The sequence below is a fragment of the Canis lupus genome, chromosome 31 (genome assembly GCF_011100685.1).
Source record: "Canis lupus familiaris isolate Mischka breed German Shepherd chromosome 31, alternate assembly UU_Cfam_GSD_1.0, whole genome shotgun sequence".
Classification (NCBI taxonomy): Eukaryota; Metazoa; Chordata; class Mammalia; order Carnivora; family Canidae; genus Canis; species Canis lupus.
The window spans coordinates 29,897,401-29,917,316 of record NC_049252.1 but is presented as its reverse complement, the minus strand read 5'-3'; the positions used below and the strand labels follow the sequence as shown (position 1 = coordinate 29,917,316).

The 19,916-nt window shown below is 49.5% G+C and overlaps 1 protein-coding gene and 1 long non-coding RNA gene across 5 annotated transcripts in view; one reads left to right on the top strand and one right to left on the bottom strand.

Moving 5' to 3' along the window:
• The window catches only part of RUNX1 (RUNX family transcription factor 1), a 249,211-nt gene that overhangs the window by 175,517 nt on the left and 53,778 nt on the right, over window positions 1-19,916 (top strand). For all 4 annotated transcript variants that reach the window (XM_038581437.1, XM_038581436.1, XM_038581435.1 and 1 more), the window contains exon 5: window positions 11,315-11,419. In XM_038581437.1, the coding sequence (XP_038437365.1) occupies window positions 11,315-11,419 (105 nt within the window). The remainder of the gene's footprint in view (window positions 1-11,314; window positions 11,420-19,916) is intronic.
• On the bottom strand, window positions 17,679-19,568 carry LOC111093565. The gene is made up of 2 exons (XR_005382328.1): window positions 19,423-19,568; window positions 17,679-18,214 (listed from the first exon to the last, which is right to left on the bottom strand). It is a non-coding gene; the product is annotated as an uncharacterized LOC111093565 (long non-coding RNA).

Here is a 19,916-nt window from a genome sequence, read left to right as displayed (position 1 = left end):
TGCAAATATTTATGATTCATACATGCCCCTTTAATTCCCAACCGTATTTTAACAATAAACACTGCATTTTCACAATGAAGCAGAATAATCCCTTTGTCCTGTCGCTGGGCTCCACAGGCTGGCACCCAGCAGCATCACATTCTTCCTGCACGGTGATTGCTGACTCCACCCAAGTTTAGGGAGTTTTATGGTAGTGCCACGGCAGCTTGCCTTGGACCGCGTGTAAGGACACCCTGGCTGTTCCACTAGAAGCCATTTTAAGGTTGGATCTCAGCATTTTCGGAAACTGCAAGTGAACATTCATGCACTTTTATTTTCTCTTTTCTTTTCTTTTCTTTTCTTTTTTGGCGCCATGTACAAATGGAAAATTCACTCTTCTGGCGACAGCTTGGAAAGGTGTCTTACTATACTACCGTCTTGCCTTCTGTCCAAATGCATGGGTTCTAGATGATACTAATGCCATCGTTTCCCATTCGGTGTCCCTCGGATTCATAACAACGACATAGAACACACATGTCTAGTAGCGATGATTCTACGGGTCTTGCGCGGTTGGGGGGGGGCAGCCTGACATGGTACGAGAAGTGGGTGCACTCGCAGGGCTCGCTAAGACGTGCTGGACTCCGTCCCCCCGTCTATGCAGTAGGTGTGATGGTGCCTTTCATACACACTTCAGAGGTTGTTGGGATGATTGAAAGGAGTGATGTCTGTGTGGCAGGGCTCAGGAAAGAGAGCTCCCCCTCACCTCAACGTAGTCCTTCCCTCTGTGGTGAGAAGGGCTGAGGGAGGTGGGGAAAGAGGAGCCGGAGTCAGCACAGGAGTCCCTGAATCGGAAAGTCAGGAAAGAGGCTGTCTTCCAGTGTCCACTCCTGGGTATAAGAAATTCCTTTGTCCTGCAAAGAACCTCGTAAAATGAGAGTGCCTGAGACCCAGCAGGAGTTTCATAAATATTCATAAATAAAAACAATAATAATAATACGATCCTTGCAGACATCTGCTGAACCTTTTGACCCAGGCTGGACCTTGGGTTTATTTGGTGAGTCTCGCACAGGCTTTGGACCCTTCCAGTTCAGGGAAGTATAGTGTCCATTGCTTTTTTTCTGAGAACTCACCCCCACCCCCAGAGGTCATTGGATGGGGGTATTTCATTCATTCTTTACTCAATAATCGTTCATCAGATATGCATTGCGCGCCTCCTGTGTTCCGGGCACTGGACTCCCTTTGGAAATACAGAGGTCAGCCAAAGAGAAGCCACAGCCGTGGGCAGGCGCGACACAGCAAATGAGCAGCCGTGCAGGACCTAGTGAAGAGGGGAAGGGTCTTCCTGGACAAATTGTCATCTCAGTTGAGACGTTTCAGGATGTGGAAGAGGGAATCCAAGTGAAGGCATGGAGAAGAGTGTCCAAGTGGGGGAAACAGGGTGAGGAGGAACGCTTGGCCTGTCGAAGAGCTTGGGTGGCCAGCTCAGGAAGGTCTTGAAGCAAGGTGAGGCCCAGAGGGCTGCTCAGGACCTTGACATCCATCCACACTGGGAATTTGATCTGGCCCCAGGGAAGTAAAGAATCACTGACTTGCTTTAAGCAGAGACTTGACATACGCAGATACAAACTGTAGAAAGATGGTCAGATTGCAGATTGAAGTAGGGAAAGGGTGCTTGGGGGTGCAGAGACCAAGAGCTCCCCTTTCTCCCTGCAGGCAGCCTAGGACATGTGCATACCCAGTTTGCAGATAGCTCATTTGGTTAACTCGTTGTGCCTAGAGTCCACTCCTGCCAGGCCCTGCTGCCACACTCCCAGCCTTGCCTGGAGCGTCCCTCTTCTTCCCTTGGAGCCTCCACACCCCCCTGCACTCACGCTTCCTGGAAGCGGCCACAGTGTAGTCTAAAAGGCTGGCAGCAGGAACGGGGGTGGGGGACCCAACACTGCCTTCCCTTCTGGGTGTCCACCCTTGTACCTCTGGCCTGCTCCACGTGGTGTTGGGCTGCATATTTGAGGCTGTGGGCCATGACACAAGCAGAGTCAAGGCTAGGATGAGGCCCCTTTGGTCACCTGTCCTATGTCAGCTTCTAGCTCAACTTCCACCGAGGAACTTAGGCCACAAACGAGAGGGCTCTCCTGGCAGCAGGCATGGCCTTGTGCTCCAGAGACCTGTGAATTCAGGGTCTTAGAAGTGTTTGGGCTAAGAAGATCAAAACTTGATTCTTCCACCAAGACACTCAGGAGCTGTGATATCAAAAGAAAAGGGAAGATCAGCGAGGGATCATGAAATCTCAGGAAAAGAGTGCGAAGTCACGGGAGCATCGTGGAGCCTTGGGGATTAGTAAATACGCTCCATGAAGAGGAAGGCTCGCCCTCCATCCCTTTGGTAAAGCCAAACTCACCCCCGAGCTGCAGAAAAGGAAAATGATGCTTTCAAAGTGAAATCAGACAGCATAAAAAACTAGCTGTCAGGGATCCCTGGGTGGCGCAGCGGTTTGGCACCTGCCTTTGGCCCAGGGCGCGATCCTGGAGACCCGGGATCGAATCCCACGTCGGGCTCCCGGTGCATGGAGCCTGCTTCTCGCTCTGCTTCTCTCTCTCTCTCTCTCTCTCTGTGACTCTCATGAATAAATAAATAAAATCTTTAAAAAAAAAAAAACTAGCTGTCAAAACTGAAAGTTTATAGAATAATTCATTGATCTAATTATCAAACATTATTTATTGCCTCGGAACAGAAGACTCCAAGATTAGGAAAATGCTGTCCCTCTCCTCAACTTATTTTTATGGAACATCTCCAGATGATGCTTTGCATGTTTTTTGGTTTTCTGTAAGCAAAACCACTGCTTTTCAAACAATCCACCATTCCCCCAAAAAATGCTATTTTTTATGGAAAACTGAGTTCTGTGTTTTGAGCACCTGTCAGTAGACTTGGGTGGGGGGAGAATGCCAACAGCACCGGTCTCTCGTCTGCATTTTACCTGTGTGGATGCAGGTACAATTAGATAAACACGCCTGCAAACATATGAGCCCTCTTCCTGCAAGTGGATACACAGCTACATCTTAATTTTGGTTCAGTTTAGAGAAAGCAGGAAATTCTGTGCAACTCGAAGGATTTCTGTCCTATTCAGAGATCCCCAAATAAACAATGATACAGTTCGACTGTCAAAAGTCGTGGTGTCTGGATGACGAAATGGACCAGGAGCAAAAGCGTGAATTTTGGCTGTTTGTTCCAGTGGAAAAATGAGAAATGTAAAGCAAACATATCTTGTGAAAAATATCCCCAACTCAGGTTTCCCCCCGAATCGGAATCAGAATCTGAGGGTGTGCGTTAATTTTCACACTGAGTTAAGTCCTCGGGGAAAAGTCGGCCCAGCACAATCTACACAGTAAAAGGAGAAATCTTCCTGCCACATTTCAGAATCTGTTAAAATTTCCAGAATTTGCAAAGAGCAAAACTTGAGCCTTCATGGGCTTGCTTGCTTTTCAAAAGCTGCATTTTTTTTTCTTTGATTTTCCCTCACTTGCTGCCTTAAGGGTTCAAAGTGTGTGAGCACAACGGGCTTTCCTGCAGAGATGCACGCCTGAGTGACAGATGTGATGGTGTGTCGTGCACTGTGTGACCGCCCCCCGCCCTCCGCCACGGCAGACAGGCCTCTGTGTACAGCCTTCCCTTGCGTGACAAAGGGCAAGTTTCACATCCCCCTGAAAGTGCCCAAAAAGGAGAAGATGACTCACAGGTCTAAACCGACCCCAAGAACCACAGGCCCGGGGCTGAGGAACCGAGGCAAGGGGGTTGGCCACCGTGGAACCAGACCCAAGGAGGGACAGTCACCACAGGACCGTTCTTTAGAAAGTCACCCCTGGCATCATTGGGCGGAGTGGGGACATTACTGCGATGCGACAGGGCCCCCACTTCTTTTTTTTTTTTTTTAAAGATTTTATTTATTTATTCATGAGAGACACACAGAGAGAGCCAGGGACACAGGGAGAGGGAGGAGCAGGCTCCCTGCGGGGAGCCTGACGTGGGACTCGATCCCGGGACTCCAGGATCATGACCTGAGTCGAAGGCAGACGCTCAACCGCTGAGCCACCCAGGTGCCCCCCCCCGAGCCCCCACTTCTGAATCCGTTTCTCCACTCCTGAGCATGCAGTGATTTGGGTGGCCGTCCTGCCTCGTCTTCCCCTGCCAGCCTCGGCCCTTTGGGGAGCCGTCCTGAGGTTTAGCCACTTCCCAGATGTGGTGAGGAAGTGGAGTGTGCGCCGGGGCCATGTGGAACTGCCGTGTCCAGCCACGGCTTTATGAGACCACAGTTGGCTGTCAGAGTTCCCCAGTTCCCGGGCCTGTGAACCCCGAGAGCGAAGGTGCAGACCTGGGGCCTCCTTGGGGCCCGGCGCATGGGACCAGCGCCCGGGAGGACTGGCCCGTGACCTTCTTCCCGACTAAATAAAGCAGTTAGGATTTCGCCCTGGCACTGGGATGAACAGGCTGGCGTCGAGGGGGACGACACATGCTCCGCTGGGGAGCATTTGGCCCGGCTTGTTTATAAGGCCGATCAGCCCAGCCGCATTTGTGCCTGACGCAGGTGGCCAGCTGGCGGGGCAGGGGTGAACTGGACGTTGGGTTCGGCAGGCGGCTCCCCGATGTGTCTGTGGGCTCATTCTGCTGCCCTGCCTGCCGCCCTGGGCCTCGGCCTCGCTTTGCTGGAATTCCTGGGGAGGAGAGGGTGGGCCCGGTGGAGCGCCGTGGGCCCCCACAGCCACCTCCGCCGTCGGGCCACCAGCTCCTCCCCGTGGGATCGCCCACAGCTCAGTCTTTTTGGAATCGTGTTTCTCACGTCCCTGGTGGTAATTCAACTGATGGTTGCTGGCTCATGATTTCATTTAACTGGCACCATGACACTCTAAGATAGAAGGACAGGTGTCCCCCTCCCCCCCCGTTTTGCAGAGGACAAAGCGGAGGCCCCAGACGGGTTCAGTGACGCGCCCAAGGTCCCACAGGCTAGCAGGTGGCAGAGATTTAGACACAGGCATTCCGGTTTGGGGGTCCGTACGGCAACTAGCACTCTGTAGGTTCCGGGGTCCGCCAGATTGCATAATCAGTGCCTTATCTTTTGCTGCTTTGGGGCGTCAGGCCCTTCTGTCCCTTGCCGTGTCCTCCCGCCTTCGTATCGGGCCCTACTGTTTGGGCTTCTAAGAGAGTTTCCTCCTGGAAGGCAACCCCTGGGTAGAGCTGAGGCTGCTGTTTGGGTGAGGGGTCAGGTCTCCATGAGGGGGAGGAGGAGGACCTCAGGTGCCCCCCTTCATTAGCCCCCTCCGCTGCGACTCCCCACGCAGGGCACCTGTTACCCTGCAGCCTGCCCCCTGGGGAACCCAGAGCCATGGCCTTGCCTTTCAGCAGCACGCCCAGGGTCACCTGCACGGCGGCCAAGGCCTCTGCTTGTCTCATGGGGCCCAAGCCCGGGCTGTGGGGAGCCTCGAAGGCTCTCCTGGCAAGGACTCCCCCAGGCTGCAAGAGTGACCATCAGCTGTCTCCATGGCAGCACCATCGTCCCACCCTTGCCTGTGGTCCCCCAGAGCCACTTTTGGGGTGGCTGCTGTTTAGCCAGCCCTACTCCTTTGCTCTTCTCTGACTTACTGTTCTGGCTACAGCTTGCTGAGAAAAACACTTGACAGTCTCTCACCCTCCACACCCACGCACTTAAAATACCAGGCCCGTAGGTCATTTTAATGAGGGAATTTGGCTAATAACGCGTGCGTGCTGGGGGGCAGCCACCACTTCCGCAGGTGCTGGCCAAGAAGGGCTGTGTCTCAGCAGGGATGGGCCGGCACGGGGCGGAGGGCAGAGCGTGGTGGGTCCCGAAGCTCAGAAGGTCAGTCGCCTGTGCCCCGTTATCAAGGACAGGGCCAGCTCCGGTCGCCCGAACACAAGGTAGTGGAAGGCAGAGTCTTCCCTGAGTGGAAAAATATCACACACACCTGTGAACAAGATGTCATCACTTCTTACCTCCGTCTATGAGGTAAGAAGCGGATGTCCTGGTGCTCAAAGCTATAAACGAGAGCCCATTGTGAGGGAAGTGACCGGACTATCTCCACCTTCGTGAGCCACCATCCCGGGGCCAAGACGCTCCAGCTAGTAGCTTTTGCTGGACAGACTTATGTCTGCAACATAAAATGATGGGCATAAACTGGTAGAATTATAATTATGAGCAACAATTTCACAAATATTCACTTTGGTTGAATTTCATTCCTGATTAAGTAGGCCGCTCTGTGGTTAACCAGGGGGCGGCATTAAACGCTCAACTGCCAGGCGTCCAAACTCAAGCTCAGTGAGAAGCTGCTTTGGAGTTATAACCCAGGCTTCCCGTTGACTGTCAAGCACATCCTAGCTGCAGTCAAGTCACCGGGGCTTGATTCATTTTTGGGGGGCAGTGCTAGAGCAGGGGAGAGTACCAAGAGTCTGGATTCCTGGTGCTGGTGTCCATGAGATTGCAAGTAGAGATTTGCGATCTCTTGACAATAATGTGAAGGTCAGTGGGTGTAAAGCTGAGAGATCTGGGTTCCGCGGTGTATAAAAGCTGTGTGACTTTGGGCAAATTGCTTAACTTCTCTGAGCCTTAGTTTGCTACCTATTAACCAAGAACCATAAAGGCTCTCTTGTCTTTTTTTTTTTTTAAGATTTTATTTATTTATTCATGAGAGACACAGAGAGAGAGGCAGAGACATAGACAGAGGGAGAAGCAGGCTCCTTGCAGGGAGCCCTATGAGGAACTCGATCCCAGGACCCTGGGATCACCTCCTGAGTCAAAGGCTCAACCCCTGAACCCCCCAGGCTCCCCGCTATCTTATTTATTGCATGAGAACGTTATGAGGAGCAAATGCATTCGTATAGGGGCAAGTGTTTGAAAGGTTAAGTTCTACACAGATCTAGAGACGCCAGTATTATAAAGACGATAATTCTGTGCTGTCATTTAGGAAAACAAGAATAGGGTGGTCGTAGCAGGGCTGCCACCGGACTGGGACCATTTCAGGGGGTAAAATGCACAGGGTGCCTATGGAGCCGTTGTCACTCCCCGTGCCAAGGCTGAGATGGGATTCTTAAGACATTTGGTGTCTGAATTCTAACTAGATTAAATAGCGTTCCCCCAAAATTCACGTTTGCCAGGAATCTCAAAACGGGTGACCTTATTTAGGTATAGGAGCTTTGGGATCCCTGGGTGGCTCAGCAGTTGAGCATCTGCCTTTGGCTCAGGTCATGCTCCCAGAGTCCCGGAATCGAGTCCCACATCGGGCACCTTGCAGGCAGCCTGCTTCTCCCTCTGCCTGTGTCCCTGACTCTCTGTCTGCATCTCTCAGGAATAAATAAATAAAATCTTTTAAAAAATAAAATAAAATAATAAAATAAAATAAAATAAAATAAAATAAAATAAAATAGATATAGGAGCTTTGCAGGTGTAATCAAGTAAGGCGAGGACATGCATCCTGGGGTAGGGTGGACCCTAACTCCAATGACTGGTGTCCTTATAAGGAAAAGTGGGTTAGGAGACTGAAGACATCCAGGGGGAGGAAAGCCATGTGACCAGGGAGGCAGACAGTGCGTGATGCGGCTGCAAGCCACGGACAGCCAAGGATTGCCAGCAAGCAGCAGCAGCAGCAGCCTGGGCAAGGCCAGGAAGGATTCTCCCCTGGAGCCCTCAGAGGAAGCGTGGCTCTGGTGACACCTTGATTTTGGACTCCTGCCCTCCAAGTGTGAGAGAGAGCGTTTCTGTTGTTTTAAGCCTCGGGTCTGTGGTGGTGTGCTGCAGCAGCCCGAGGACGCTGGTGCAGCGTTTCCCGGGGAGTCCGCAACGTGGAAGCCGCAGGCAACCGAGGAAGCACCCGCATGCACGGGGACGTGGGTGCCTGGAGGGCTGCGAGCCCAGAAGATACAGCCAGAGTTGGAAGCCACCTTGCGGGTATCCCACAAACACTGAATTCCCCAGTTAGTGGACCAGGAGACTGAGATCCAGGGAGGTCAAATCAGTTGTTACAGGAACTCAAATCCAGGGTGGCTCAGGGCGTGACCCCGGGGTCCTGGGATCGAGTCCCGCATTGGGCTCCCCACAGAGAGCCTGCTTCTCACTCTGCCTGTGTCTCTGCCTCTCTCTGTGTGTCTCTCACGAATAAATAAATAAATAAAGTCTTAAATTAAAAAAAAAAAACAAATCTAACCCTCTTGCGGGAAGAGCCACCTGCCCCCTCACACAGCCAGACCTGCTGGGTCCCTGGGACAACGTCATTGCATGTGTCCTCCAGGCGCTTGATTTTCTTTTCAGTCCCCCCCCTACCCTGAAGCCGCCCTCCCACTGTCATCCTTTCCCGCTTTCCTCTGAGGGATGCACAGAGGTCTACACCGCTGTCCCTGCCCCCGGGCCTTCACAGCCACAAACCCATTTGGTCCCCATGGGTCAGTGGTGAGGACGGCTGTAGGAGGCAGATGTTGGGGAGGGAAAGGTGGAGGCCGCCTGAGACATGAGCCCCACTCCGAAGCCAGGAACACCGAGGCAGGGGCCAGAGCAAGGAAGCCTTGATGGGCTGGCCCGGGGGCTGGAGGAAGACAGTCCCAATGTGGAAATGTGTACCCCTGAGTGGGGTTCCAAGGAGAGGAGTCCAGCTGGGGGAGAGAGGGAGTGAGCGAGAAATAACTCATGGGGGGCACCTGGGTGGCTCAGTGGTTGAGCATCTGCCTTTGGCTCAGGTCGTGATCCCGGATACCTGGGATCGAGCCCCGCATTGGGCTCCCCACATGGAGCCTGCTTCTCCCTCTGAGTCTCTGCTTCTCTCTGTGTCTCTCATGAATAAATAAATAGAATCTTTAAAAAAAAATTTAAAAAGAAAGAAAGAACTCATGGGGGAGTATGGGTGAGAAGGTCCTGACAGCTGGCTAGTGGACTCCGTCTTGATACAGGTCAGACCCTTGTAGGTTCTTGACCGAGAAGGCAGACGGGCCACAGTGCTTGGAGGACTGCGCAGGATGGGCCACCACCAGGGCTGCAGCTACCTCTGCTCCCTTGGCCAGCTCCTAGATGGGCAGTTGACCTGGGTGTGCCCACCTGGCTGGGGCCCGATCTGAGGCCCCTCCTGCCCATTCCCCTACTTCAGCAAGATGCCACGAAAGAAGTGATCTGGTCAGGTGGTGGTGGTGGGGGGGGCAGTCATGTGGCCACATAAGAATGATGTCCTAAAGATGGCAAAAGGAATCTTCCTAAAGCCCAGAAGGAATCTTCTCTGGGTTCCAGGAGAGAAGAGCAATTGATGGGAAGATAAATTTGGGGACCAGGTCTCCTGGGCTTCTCGGACAGAGCAGCCCTCCCCAGAAAAGCAGCCTCACCTCGCCTGTCGGACAGGTCAGCCGTGACTTTGGTTGTAAAGCCAGGCGGGGGCGAAGCCAGTTTCGGCATCCAATCGTGGCTTGTCATTGTTCTTCTTATCATAGGCTTCCCTGTAGACACAATGCAGATCCTTGGAGATTGTTCGCTGGGGCTTTTTCATGATTAGGAATCACCGGCTTGTTGTGGCCAAGGATGACACAGTTGACCCTTGAGCAAGGGTTGACCCATGCAGGTCCCCTTACGTGCAGATTTTTTTTCAATAAATACAGTACAGGACTGTAAACGCACTTTCTCCTCCTTACAATTTCCGTAGTAATATTTTCTTTTCTCTAACTCACTTTATTGTAAGAACACAGCATGTGATACGTATGAAACAAAAAATATGTGTTCATTGACTGCTCGTGTTACGAGTAAGTCTTCCGGTCAGCAGTAGGCGGATGGTAGTTTTGGGGGAGTCAAAGGTTGTAGCAGATTCTCAACAGTACGGGGGGCCGACGCCCCCACCCCCTGTGCCGTTCAAGGGTCAACTGTATTTTTACTGAGCTTCTTGGTGGCTTTTTTTTTTGTATTACAACATGCATGATAGTTGAAGGTGTTCAGCTCTTTCAAACTTGGGGAAGGAAGACAATTTGATCTTTAAATGATCCTTTCATTTCTTCTTGGTTTTTACATGATTTTACATTGATGATTTTACATTTTACATGATTAAGAGGAGAAACCGTTAAATAGAAACTCGGTGCCCTGACGTGGGTGGTCCAAACACCGTGTTTAGTCAAACCTTCGAATTCTGTTGCAGAGCGCTGAGAAACAGAGAAAAAAGTAATAAAAGTGAGCACAACACACACACACACACACACGCACACACACTCTCTCGCATGCACCCCTTTGAATATCATACCCCAGATACGGGTTTAATGGTTTTACTCCTATTAACTCATTTAACCATCCCCCTCAAATTCTATAAGGTACGAACTGCTATGTGTACCCATCCTCCAGGTAAGGGCACTGAGGCCCGGAGGGGCCTAGGACCCTGCCAAAGGTCAGCTAGCCAGAGTTCAAACCCAGACTTCATCGTCCGAACCACTTGGCCAAGAAGAAATGTTTAAATTGTTAATAGATGTGCATTATTTTTTTAGATGTGCATTATTAATACTTATTGTTATTATTATTTGTTGGTATATATATTAATTATTTGCTTTATGTCAGTAATTGCATTCTAAGTTACAAATATATTTTTAAATAGTCTTTAAAAGTTACTAGAAGCAGCGCGATAATGAAAACACGCTCACGTCCCACGCGTGTATGGAAAGGGTTTAGGTGGGGATCCACGTGCCTATATATGTTTATAGTCTTTATTGAATCTCAGTCTGTCAATTACGTATCGTTAAGTCAGTTTATTGACTATAAATTTTGTCTGGCCAATCCCATGGGTGCCTCTGATACCATCTAGCATTTAAAAATAATATTTAAGATCAATTAACCAGCAATTAGTCTTTTTGAAATATGGAGGGAATAATTTTAACTTCGCCCATCCACGAACTCAAGGCTTCTGTCCCTGCTAACCCTTGGGGGGGGGGGGGGGAGCAAGCGGTATTAGAAGGGAGAGACGGATACGGTTTCCCTTACTCCTTGGGGACTGTAGGGGGGCAGTGGATAGCTGCCAATCCGATCCCACGTTCCCGGGAGTCTTGACTTGAAAGAAAACAAAGCCCAATCTCTCTTGATCCTGTGTTGTTTATTGATGATTTAGCGAAAGCCATATAACCGTGAGAAGTGTTAACATCTAGACAAACCCCAGAGAGGTGTGCATTCCAGATTTTAAGCAAAGCCAAGCCTAAGGGAGTGCTGGGAAAACCACTAACTTGTGCTGCAGCTTGAGGGCCGGGAAGCATAAATTAATGGTCAACTAACCCAGCAGATCCGTTCGGACCGTCGCCTCATTTTTTGGTGTTCTCCTTTGTGTTCCAACAGGGAAAAGCTTCACTCTGACCATCACCGTCTTCACGAATCCACCGCAAGTTGCCACTTACCACAGAGCCATCAAAATCACCGTGGACGGACCCCGAGAACCTCGAAGTAAGTGGGCTCCTCATCGGGGCTGCCTCACCTTCCGGGCTGGTACCCGGAGGCACCAGGGGCGATCCCACAGGAGCCTTGGGTTTGACTGGCATTGCTCAAATGTGGCCCAGTCCTCTGTCAGAGAGGAAAATGAGGCTCCTTCCTGCAGGGAGAAAGAATTGTATTGTTGACACCCATTCAAAGTTTGTGTCTGAGCACTGGGCTCCTTTTGAAGCTTCCTCTTAGGGGGGCAGAGGAGCAAATTGGGCTGAGTCATGTGCTTGTGTGAAGCATTTGGGGGTGCAGGAGACCAAGGGCGAGTCCCTCAGATACACGGTGAAGTTCACCAGGATCAGAAACAAACAGTAAATGGAAGATTGGCCAGCCACAGGGGCGGCCAGAAAAATGCCGGAGGGTCAGAGTGGACCACAAGTGGTTGATTACTGTCCATGCTGGCCTTGTCTTCATCTGTGAGGGCCAGAGATGAAAGCTATGAAAGTGACCTTTTTTTTTTTCCCTCTCTGTGGCACAGATCAGAATCTTATTGCAAGGACCGGTTAAAATAGAGAATGGGAGGGCAGAAGAATTCCTGGGGGAAAACCAGTAAATATAGAAAGACGGTCCCAAAAAAAGAGCTCCTGTGAGGAAAGCTTTTTTAAAAAGCAGTGGGGTTGTTTAGTCTGCAGAAAGATGTCTTCACGGTGACTTAATGACTATCTTTGAGTAAACACAAGAGTAACACTCTTCTCCAGGGCCACACCCTGCCCCGGGTGGAGGCTGGGCTCTGGCCAGCATCTGCGTGCCTCCAAACCCTATCAGGTCCCCGGTGGAAAAGGAGTCCTCTCTCTTCTGCTGGGAGACGGAGTCAAAAACGGGGCTGCCCACTGTGCCTGGAGGTTGAGACGCAGCGAGGTCAGGGCGTAAAACGGAGTGGTTAAGAATCTGGGCTCCGGGGACACCTGGGTGGCTCAGTGGTTGAGCATCTGGTTTCAGCTCAGGTCATGATCCCCGGGTCCCGGGATCGAGTCCCGCGTCGGGCTCCCTGCATGGAGCCTGCTTCTCCCTCTGCCTGTCTCTGCCTCTCTCTCTCTCTCTCTCTCTCTCTCTCTCTCTGTGTGTCTCTCATGAATAAATAAAATCTTAAAAAAAAAAAAAAAAAAAGGAATCTGGGCTCCAGGGGCAGAACAAGTGGAGTTCTGGTTGAGGCATGTCAGGCTCCGGCAAGTTACGGGGCCTCCCTGGACCTCGGTCTCCTCCTCTGCGAGATGGAGACACAAGGGAGAGCTCCCTTCTCAGGCAGGATGAGACGGTGCTTTGTGCCCAGCACAGAGGACGAGGCCTGCAAATGTTCTCCATCCGCAGTAGGGGCCCCCCTGCCTGCACCTGACGCTGCTGCTCGGCGGGGTGGCCCCCCGGGGGGCTCCGCGGGTCACCCTGTGCTCAGCCCGGCTCCCGCAGTGCTTCCTGCGGTGTTGGCCGCGGCCTCAGGGTCCCGAGCACCTGCTCACACCGTCCCCTGTGGTGCCTCCGCTTTCCTGACACCCCAGAGTGGGGTCCCCCGCAAGGAAGCCCCTTAGCCAGCAGGGACAGCCCTCGGGGACACGGCATTCCAGTCTCGATCCCCCTACTGCCGTGGGCCTGGGCCATGTCATCCCTTGTTTCTGAGCTCGTTTACCCCCTCTCGGCCTTTTCTCTCGGGGTCCTGGAGATGATCCGGTCACGCCCGGACTCAGGAAACCCCGGGAGTCAGTAGCATCCCTGGATTCCAGCTGACACTTGCAAAGCAGATCACGGGCACGGGGACCACACAGTGACAACCAAACCCGCCTTCGTTGGGTTCCCCAAAGTAGGAGCGGCAGACTGATGACCCGTGGTGACCCCGTTATGTTAACGATGCATCAGAAACCACGCAGGTGCCTTGGCTGTCCGCGGAGGACCAGAGGGGAAGCAGGCTTGCGTTCTAGCAAGGCTCGGGGCTGGGCCAGGCAGTGGCGAGGGGCACGGAAATTGTCTTTGAGGGTAATTAAACTTTGAGAAAGGCCCACTCTGGTGGCTATGGAATCTCTCTGTAGAGAACTCGAAGCGGTTCAAATGCCAACCTGCCTGGAGGAAGAAGCTTAAACCGGTGACCCTTTGGTACGCCTCTGCCTCTGTTACTCTCTCGTGCATAAAAAGAGGGGGCGATGGCTTTTGCCCCACTGCCAGTATGTCCTGAAACATTTAAAAACCCACCCAGGCAGCTGAGCTTCAGAAGACAAATGGTGGGTGCTCTGACTTTTAAGAATTGGCAGTCAGAGGAGAAAAATACGGATTGTAATGGCCTGCCCGTATATACAGTTTACTGCTGTTTTATAACTTCAGAAAACAGTCATTATTGAGAGGGGCTCTTTGAACAGACAGGCGGGATTTGCTCCAAGGAGGCACCCGTTTTTATGGAGTCTTTCCTGCCAAATGGAATTTAGGGTCTTAGGAAAAATTAAATGGAAGGTAGTAAGCATGGTGCAGAGAGGTGTTAGAGCCCCAGGTAGATAGTCTCACCTGGCACAAAGGACTTCTAGAAAAACAACTGAAAGCGCACAGAGCCTCCCAGGGTGGCTTGAGTAATGCTGACTTTTCTGTTCATCCCAGGAAAAGAAGGGTGGGCCCTCGGTGCTGATTTTCGTAGGTTGTCTTCCTCGTTATGTGAACATCTAGGTTCAAGGTGGGAACTATTTTTTGATGAAGCTCGGCTCGCAGCCACTTTCTTCCTTTTTTTTTTTTTTCCCCCAAAGAGAAAGTGAACAGGGTTCTTTTCAGCTTTATTGAGATATAATTGACGCATAACATTGTGTAAGTTTTGGGTTTACAACATGATGATTTGATATATGTGTGTATTGCAAAATGATTACCACAATAAGGTGAGTTAACACATCCATCACCTCAGAGTTCCAGTTTGTGTATGTGTGTGTGTGTGTGTGTGTGCATGTGTGTGTGATGAGAACTTTTAAGATCTGTTCGCCGAGCAACCTTCAAATATACAATACGGTATTGTTAACTTTCGTCATCACGCTATATGTTACATCCCTGGGACTCGTTGATCTTGTACCTGGAAGTTTGTAGTCTCTGACCACCTTCACCCACTTCCCTGCGCTCCCCCTCGGCCCCCATCCCCTGGCCTTGGCATTCACCAATCTACTGCTCTCTGTTTTTTTGAAATTTTTTTGTCTTTTTGTTTTTTTCAGATTTTACATGTGAGATTATACATTATTTGTTTTTCTCTGACTTATTTCGTGTGGCACACCGCCCTCAGTGTTCGTTCACGTTGCTGCAAATGGCAGCATTTCCTTCCTTATAAGGCTGAATAGTATTCCATGGTGTGTGTGTGTGTACGTGTGTGTATATTTTTTATCCTTTCATTCATTGATGGACACTTAGGTTGTCTCGGTCTTGGCTACTGTGAAGAATTCAAAGCCACTTTCTTTTTTTTTTTTTTTTTAAGATTTTATTTATTTATCCATGAGAGACACACAGAGAGAGGCAGAGACACGGGCAGAGGGAGAAGCAGGCTCCCTGCAGGGAGCCCGATGTGGGACTCGATCCCAGGATCCTGGGATCATGCCCTGGGCCAGGGGCAGATGCTCAACCACTGAGCCACCCAGGTGTCCCTCAAAACCACTTCCTAATGTGATGTTAAGAGAGGTCATTGCATGTAATCAGAATGCCCAGTGTTACAACTGTGGATTAATAACACCTCCCAAGTAAGTCCCTTCTGTTATTAAGATGCTATGAGTTTTGGCCAATTCTGGCAAAGTGGCCCTGGCATTGGCAAGTCAAATAGTTTTGAAAAGTTCTATTGTTTTATGAAATCAAAGACTGGGGGAGCTGAGGAGAGAGCCTCCACGCCTAATGGCCTCAGAGGAAAAGGAGAAGCTCAGAGAAGTGAAATAATTTGCCTTAGTTGAAAGGAAATAGTTGGTGACGAGGGCAGAAAGAGAATGAGAAGCTCGTGGCATGTAATCCTGTACTCCCATCCGTCCGTCTATCCATCTGTCCATTCACCTCCTCATCCACCTGTGCCGTCTGTACATCACCTATTCCAAACTACCTGACCTGGCTTTGTAGCCTTACCCTCGTGTTTGAAATGAAGTGTTGGCTTATAGGACTTCTCACAGTCATGCCAATTGTAAGATGGTCTAGAAAGGGCAAATGCTGATGCCTCATTGCAGGCAGGGGTGAGGCCTTCAACTTGAGGCCCTCGTACAAAACACCAGAAGGAAAGCTTATCCCATATCCTGACACTCAGGGGAAAAGGAGTAAGAACTAGAGAACACGCCACACCTGACCATTGGCCAGCCCAGTGGGATAACCTTATGCTTCCCACTCCACTTTCCTGGGTTTGGGTTGGTGAAAGTCCAGGAAAAAGTGCCTTCTGAAGAGGATTGAAAATGCTTTTTGCTTCAGATGGTTACTTGCTCTTTTACAGTAACTGACCTGCTATCTAATGAGTCAAAACTCGTTCCCCCCCCCACCCTGCCCATTCCATGGGATTTTGAGAAATCACTGATTGATGAAAAATTGAATTTATTATGGAGACAGAGCACCATCAGAAGCTGTTCTGTGTTGGGATCAGTTCCTGCAAGCAGCAAGGGGGAGTCTGTTTTCATTTCGTAGATGGAGCACTTTGTGGCGTGTTAACATATTGAAAGATAGTCTTCTCAGTAAGCGTGAGAGAGGGACGGACAGGATTTTTTTCGGAAAAGGGTATTTGAGAGCTGTTTTTAATGGTTTTTTTTTATATATTTGGGGAGATCTAGTGAAAACTCTAGCTCTAGCCCATGCATCTCTTACAGAATAACATTAAGATACTGAAGCATATTCTCTGCAGAGAAGCTGTAGTAGCTCGATGCCATGGGGGAAGATAGTTTGCCAAGGGGAGAGATTTTTTTTTATATAAATTTATTTTTTATTGGTGTTCAATTTGTCAACATATAGAATAACACCCAGTGCTCATCCCGTCAAATGCCCCCCTCAGTGCCCGTCACCCAGTCACCCCCACCCCCCGCCCTCCTCCCCTTCCACCACCCCTAGTTCGTTTCCCAGAGTTAGGAGTCTTTCATGTTCTGTCTCCCTTTTTGATATTTCCCACTCACTTTTTTCTCCTTTCCAAGGGGAGAGATTGAGGAGAGTGAGCAGTTGGGACCCTGAGTCACCCCATAGCAGGGGGTGGGGATCCCAGTGATACGGATTGGGTAGTCATTCTGATGTCACAAGCCATCACCTGTCTGGCCAGGTATCTGTTACATTGGGAACACTGAGTAAACTAATTAAGAATTGCAAAGATTAATACAACGAACATTGGCCATTTCTGGGACAACTCCTGGCCTCAGGTTTAAGGAGTCCTTCACAGAAACTGTGTTGTGCTTGCTTAGTATTCACAGTAACAGGTAGGCAGGTGGAGCTGCTACTTTAAAACTTCAGAAAATGCTATATTCCTGGGGCACTAGCCCTCTTGCCGACTTTTTTTAAAAAAAGGGAATCATAGTTAACATAGGTCCGCTGAAGGGCCTCACTCTTTATCACTCAATTGCTTTGCTAAGGACTTTGTTGAGATTACATCCCATAAATATAGTTCCGTCTGTGATTTTGAATGTGAGTAGCAAAATCTCTAGCAGAGAGACAGAAGAAACAAGGTCCTTAAACATGGAGAGCATGTTTGGAGGGAAAAAGAGCAATGCGTGGGAAATACCTATAAACTGGGGCACCTGGGTGGCTCAGTTGGTTAAGTGTCTGCCTTCGGCTCGGGTCATGATCCCAGAGTCCTGGGATCGAGTCCCACATCGGGCTCCCAGCTCCGCGGGGATCCTGCTTCTCCTTCCTTTGCTCCCCCTGTTCATGCTCTCTTCTCTCTCTCAAATAAAATCTTTAAGAATAATAATATTAAAAACACCTAATAATAATAATAACTGGCACTTAGTGCTGTCATTTGCCCAACACGGTTCAAAGAGCTTCCCGTATATTAGTTGACACCACCTCTGCAAGAACAGGTAAGCAGGCTGAAGCAAAGAGAAGTGAGATCCCTTGCCCAAGGTTACAGGGTCAGAAGCCAGAACTGGAAAGAAGCAAGTCCAGACACCGCAACCCGCAGACGCCAGTGTCTGGTTTTAAGAATTGCACCAACTGCTCCTTGGGCTTCCTTGTATTGAAATTTCTGTTTCAGAACTTTTTTATTAGGAGGGTTTATCAATACAATGCTGGTTCGAATACAGTCTTCCAGAAAGCAGAGCCTCAGAGCCTTGGCAGACACTGGACAGGCAGGGCACCAGCATTGTCCTGTGGTTGGAGTTGCAGTGCACCCCGGGGCAGGGGGCAGGACCAAACATGCAGCCACATGGTCCCACGTACAGATGGCTCGCTCCGCGTGTGTCACCAGGGTCTGCTTGGGGGCCTGGCATCAACAGGGACCTGAAGCAGGGACTCCCAGTGTTGGCAGGCAGGAAAGATGAATAATGTGACAAAATGGTCACCAGGCAAACATTCCAAGTCCTGGTCCCCCCACCCCTCTTTGGCAAGGAGCTTCCCCGAGAATCCAGGTGGGGACCAGAGGGTCCAGCCCTCTGGAAGGATGAAAACCTGTGCCCTTTGCTCCTCACTGGTTAGTGGAATGCCAGGCAGTTTTGTAGATCTGTGATCTCAGGATTATAATTATCCATCTACAGTCACTTTGTTTGCTCAGAACTGCTTAAGCATTTCTTGCAGGTAATGAACAGTGATCTGCTTAATCCCTTGGATTCTTCAAATATCAGATTTAGACCTTAGTTCTTTCTAGATGAAATCCTGATTTGCAAAAAAAAAAAAAAAAAAAGAGGGAAGTAATGCCTTCTTCCCTCCCACTTGGATATAAAGTAGGAGACAGACAGAGGCTCAAAGAGGAGGAAAAGTACTACATATATTCCTCCTCCCCACTCTGAAAGACATTTTGGTGCTAAGATGGACATTCTGGGTGACTTCCACTGGTACCATAATTTGCACTGGACTAAGCTCCCCGACTACCCCAAGACTTGGCAAAAGCAATTTTTATAGGATTAATAATAACCTGCCTAAATGTGTCTAATGCATTTTAGAATCTCATTCTGTTCATCATTTTTAGTAGTATCAAACTAGACTAAGAAGAATTGTATATATATAAAGATGTCTCTGACCCTTGAGCTTTTGATGGGCTTAATACAGGCCAAGTGAGAACCCCATGAAAGGATTTAGGTACATGCTCAGTCTAATAGGGAGAGAGGAGAGAAGAAGCACTTAATGAAACTTAGACCATTCCCTTGGATTTCTCCTTCCATTGGGACCATTGCAAACCGAAGCACTATTTTAAATGTCACTCCTATGAGGTCGGGATCTAAGCCAATGTATCACAGACCTTGTTAGAATTTAGTATATGAAGGGCTCAAAGGGGAAAAAAAAATCTGTCTCTATTTAGGCTTCCATTTCTTAATCTTAAAACATGTAGAAAGGTCTCTGGATCCTGAACGGAGGACCTGGGTTTCACACTGGCGCCACCAGGCCGGTGGGTGTGATCTTGGGCAATTATCTTAAGTACTTTAGTCCTGGTCCTCACTTTCCTCTTCTCTCCAACCAGGTGACAGGATGAGATAATCTCCAAATTAGCTCGCACTCGGAAGGGATAACAAAATATTGTCAGAAAAACAGAGCCATAGGTTCACCACAAACAAAGCTTCTTAGAGGCTGAGTCCCCCTGGTCCCCTGCCCTGGGAGAAGGGGACTCTGTCCTATGTGACACTGGACATATCCATGTGCACCCATGTGCGTAATATCTCCTCCTCCTCCTCCTCTTCTTCCTCCTCCTTCTTCTTCTTTTGCTGTAAATTTTTGAAAGGGCTTTTCTCATTTATTTTTGAAATTATCTGGCCATGAGTAACTTGTCTCATTACCTTCGGCCCCGATTTCACTGCCATGAAGAATGTGATTACAATCAGGGTTGAGATCCCCATCCTGTTACTTGCTAACCATGTGGATGACCATACCTGGTGGCAGGTGGCTGAGCCTCCGTAAAACAAGGACAGTGGCTGTGTTGACCTCACAGGGCTGGGAGGCTTGCGGAGACAGCCTCTGTAGAACATTTAGAACACACGATAAGTCTTCAGAAGGTAGAGCTATTATTTGCATTGAGTCTTGGAATCCTTTGGTGATGAGAAAACTCTAAACAAACAAACAAACAAAAATTGTGAATCCTACGTTTAAAAATTCATGAGGTTGCCATCATGCTGCATTTTTTAAGACATTTAATTAAACATTTATAAATTTTGATTTTTTTTTCAGTTTTCTTTTTGTATTTAGATCCAGTGAAATTTCTTTTCTGGCATTTTTATGGACCCTTGAAATGCTCTGGGCACTGTTCCTAAGTCCGTCTTTGGTAAAATGGACTTACTCTCAAATGGTGAACTTTGTGAGAAATTCCGGGGGAAAGAAAAATGCTGAGTAACAGCGAAATTCGGTAATGAGATCTAATGTGTGGGCT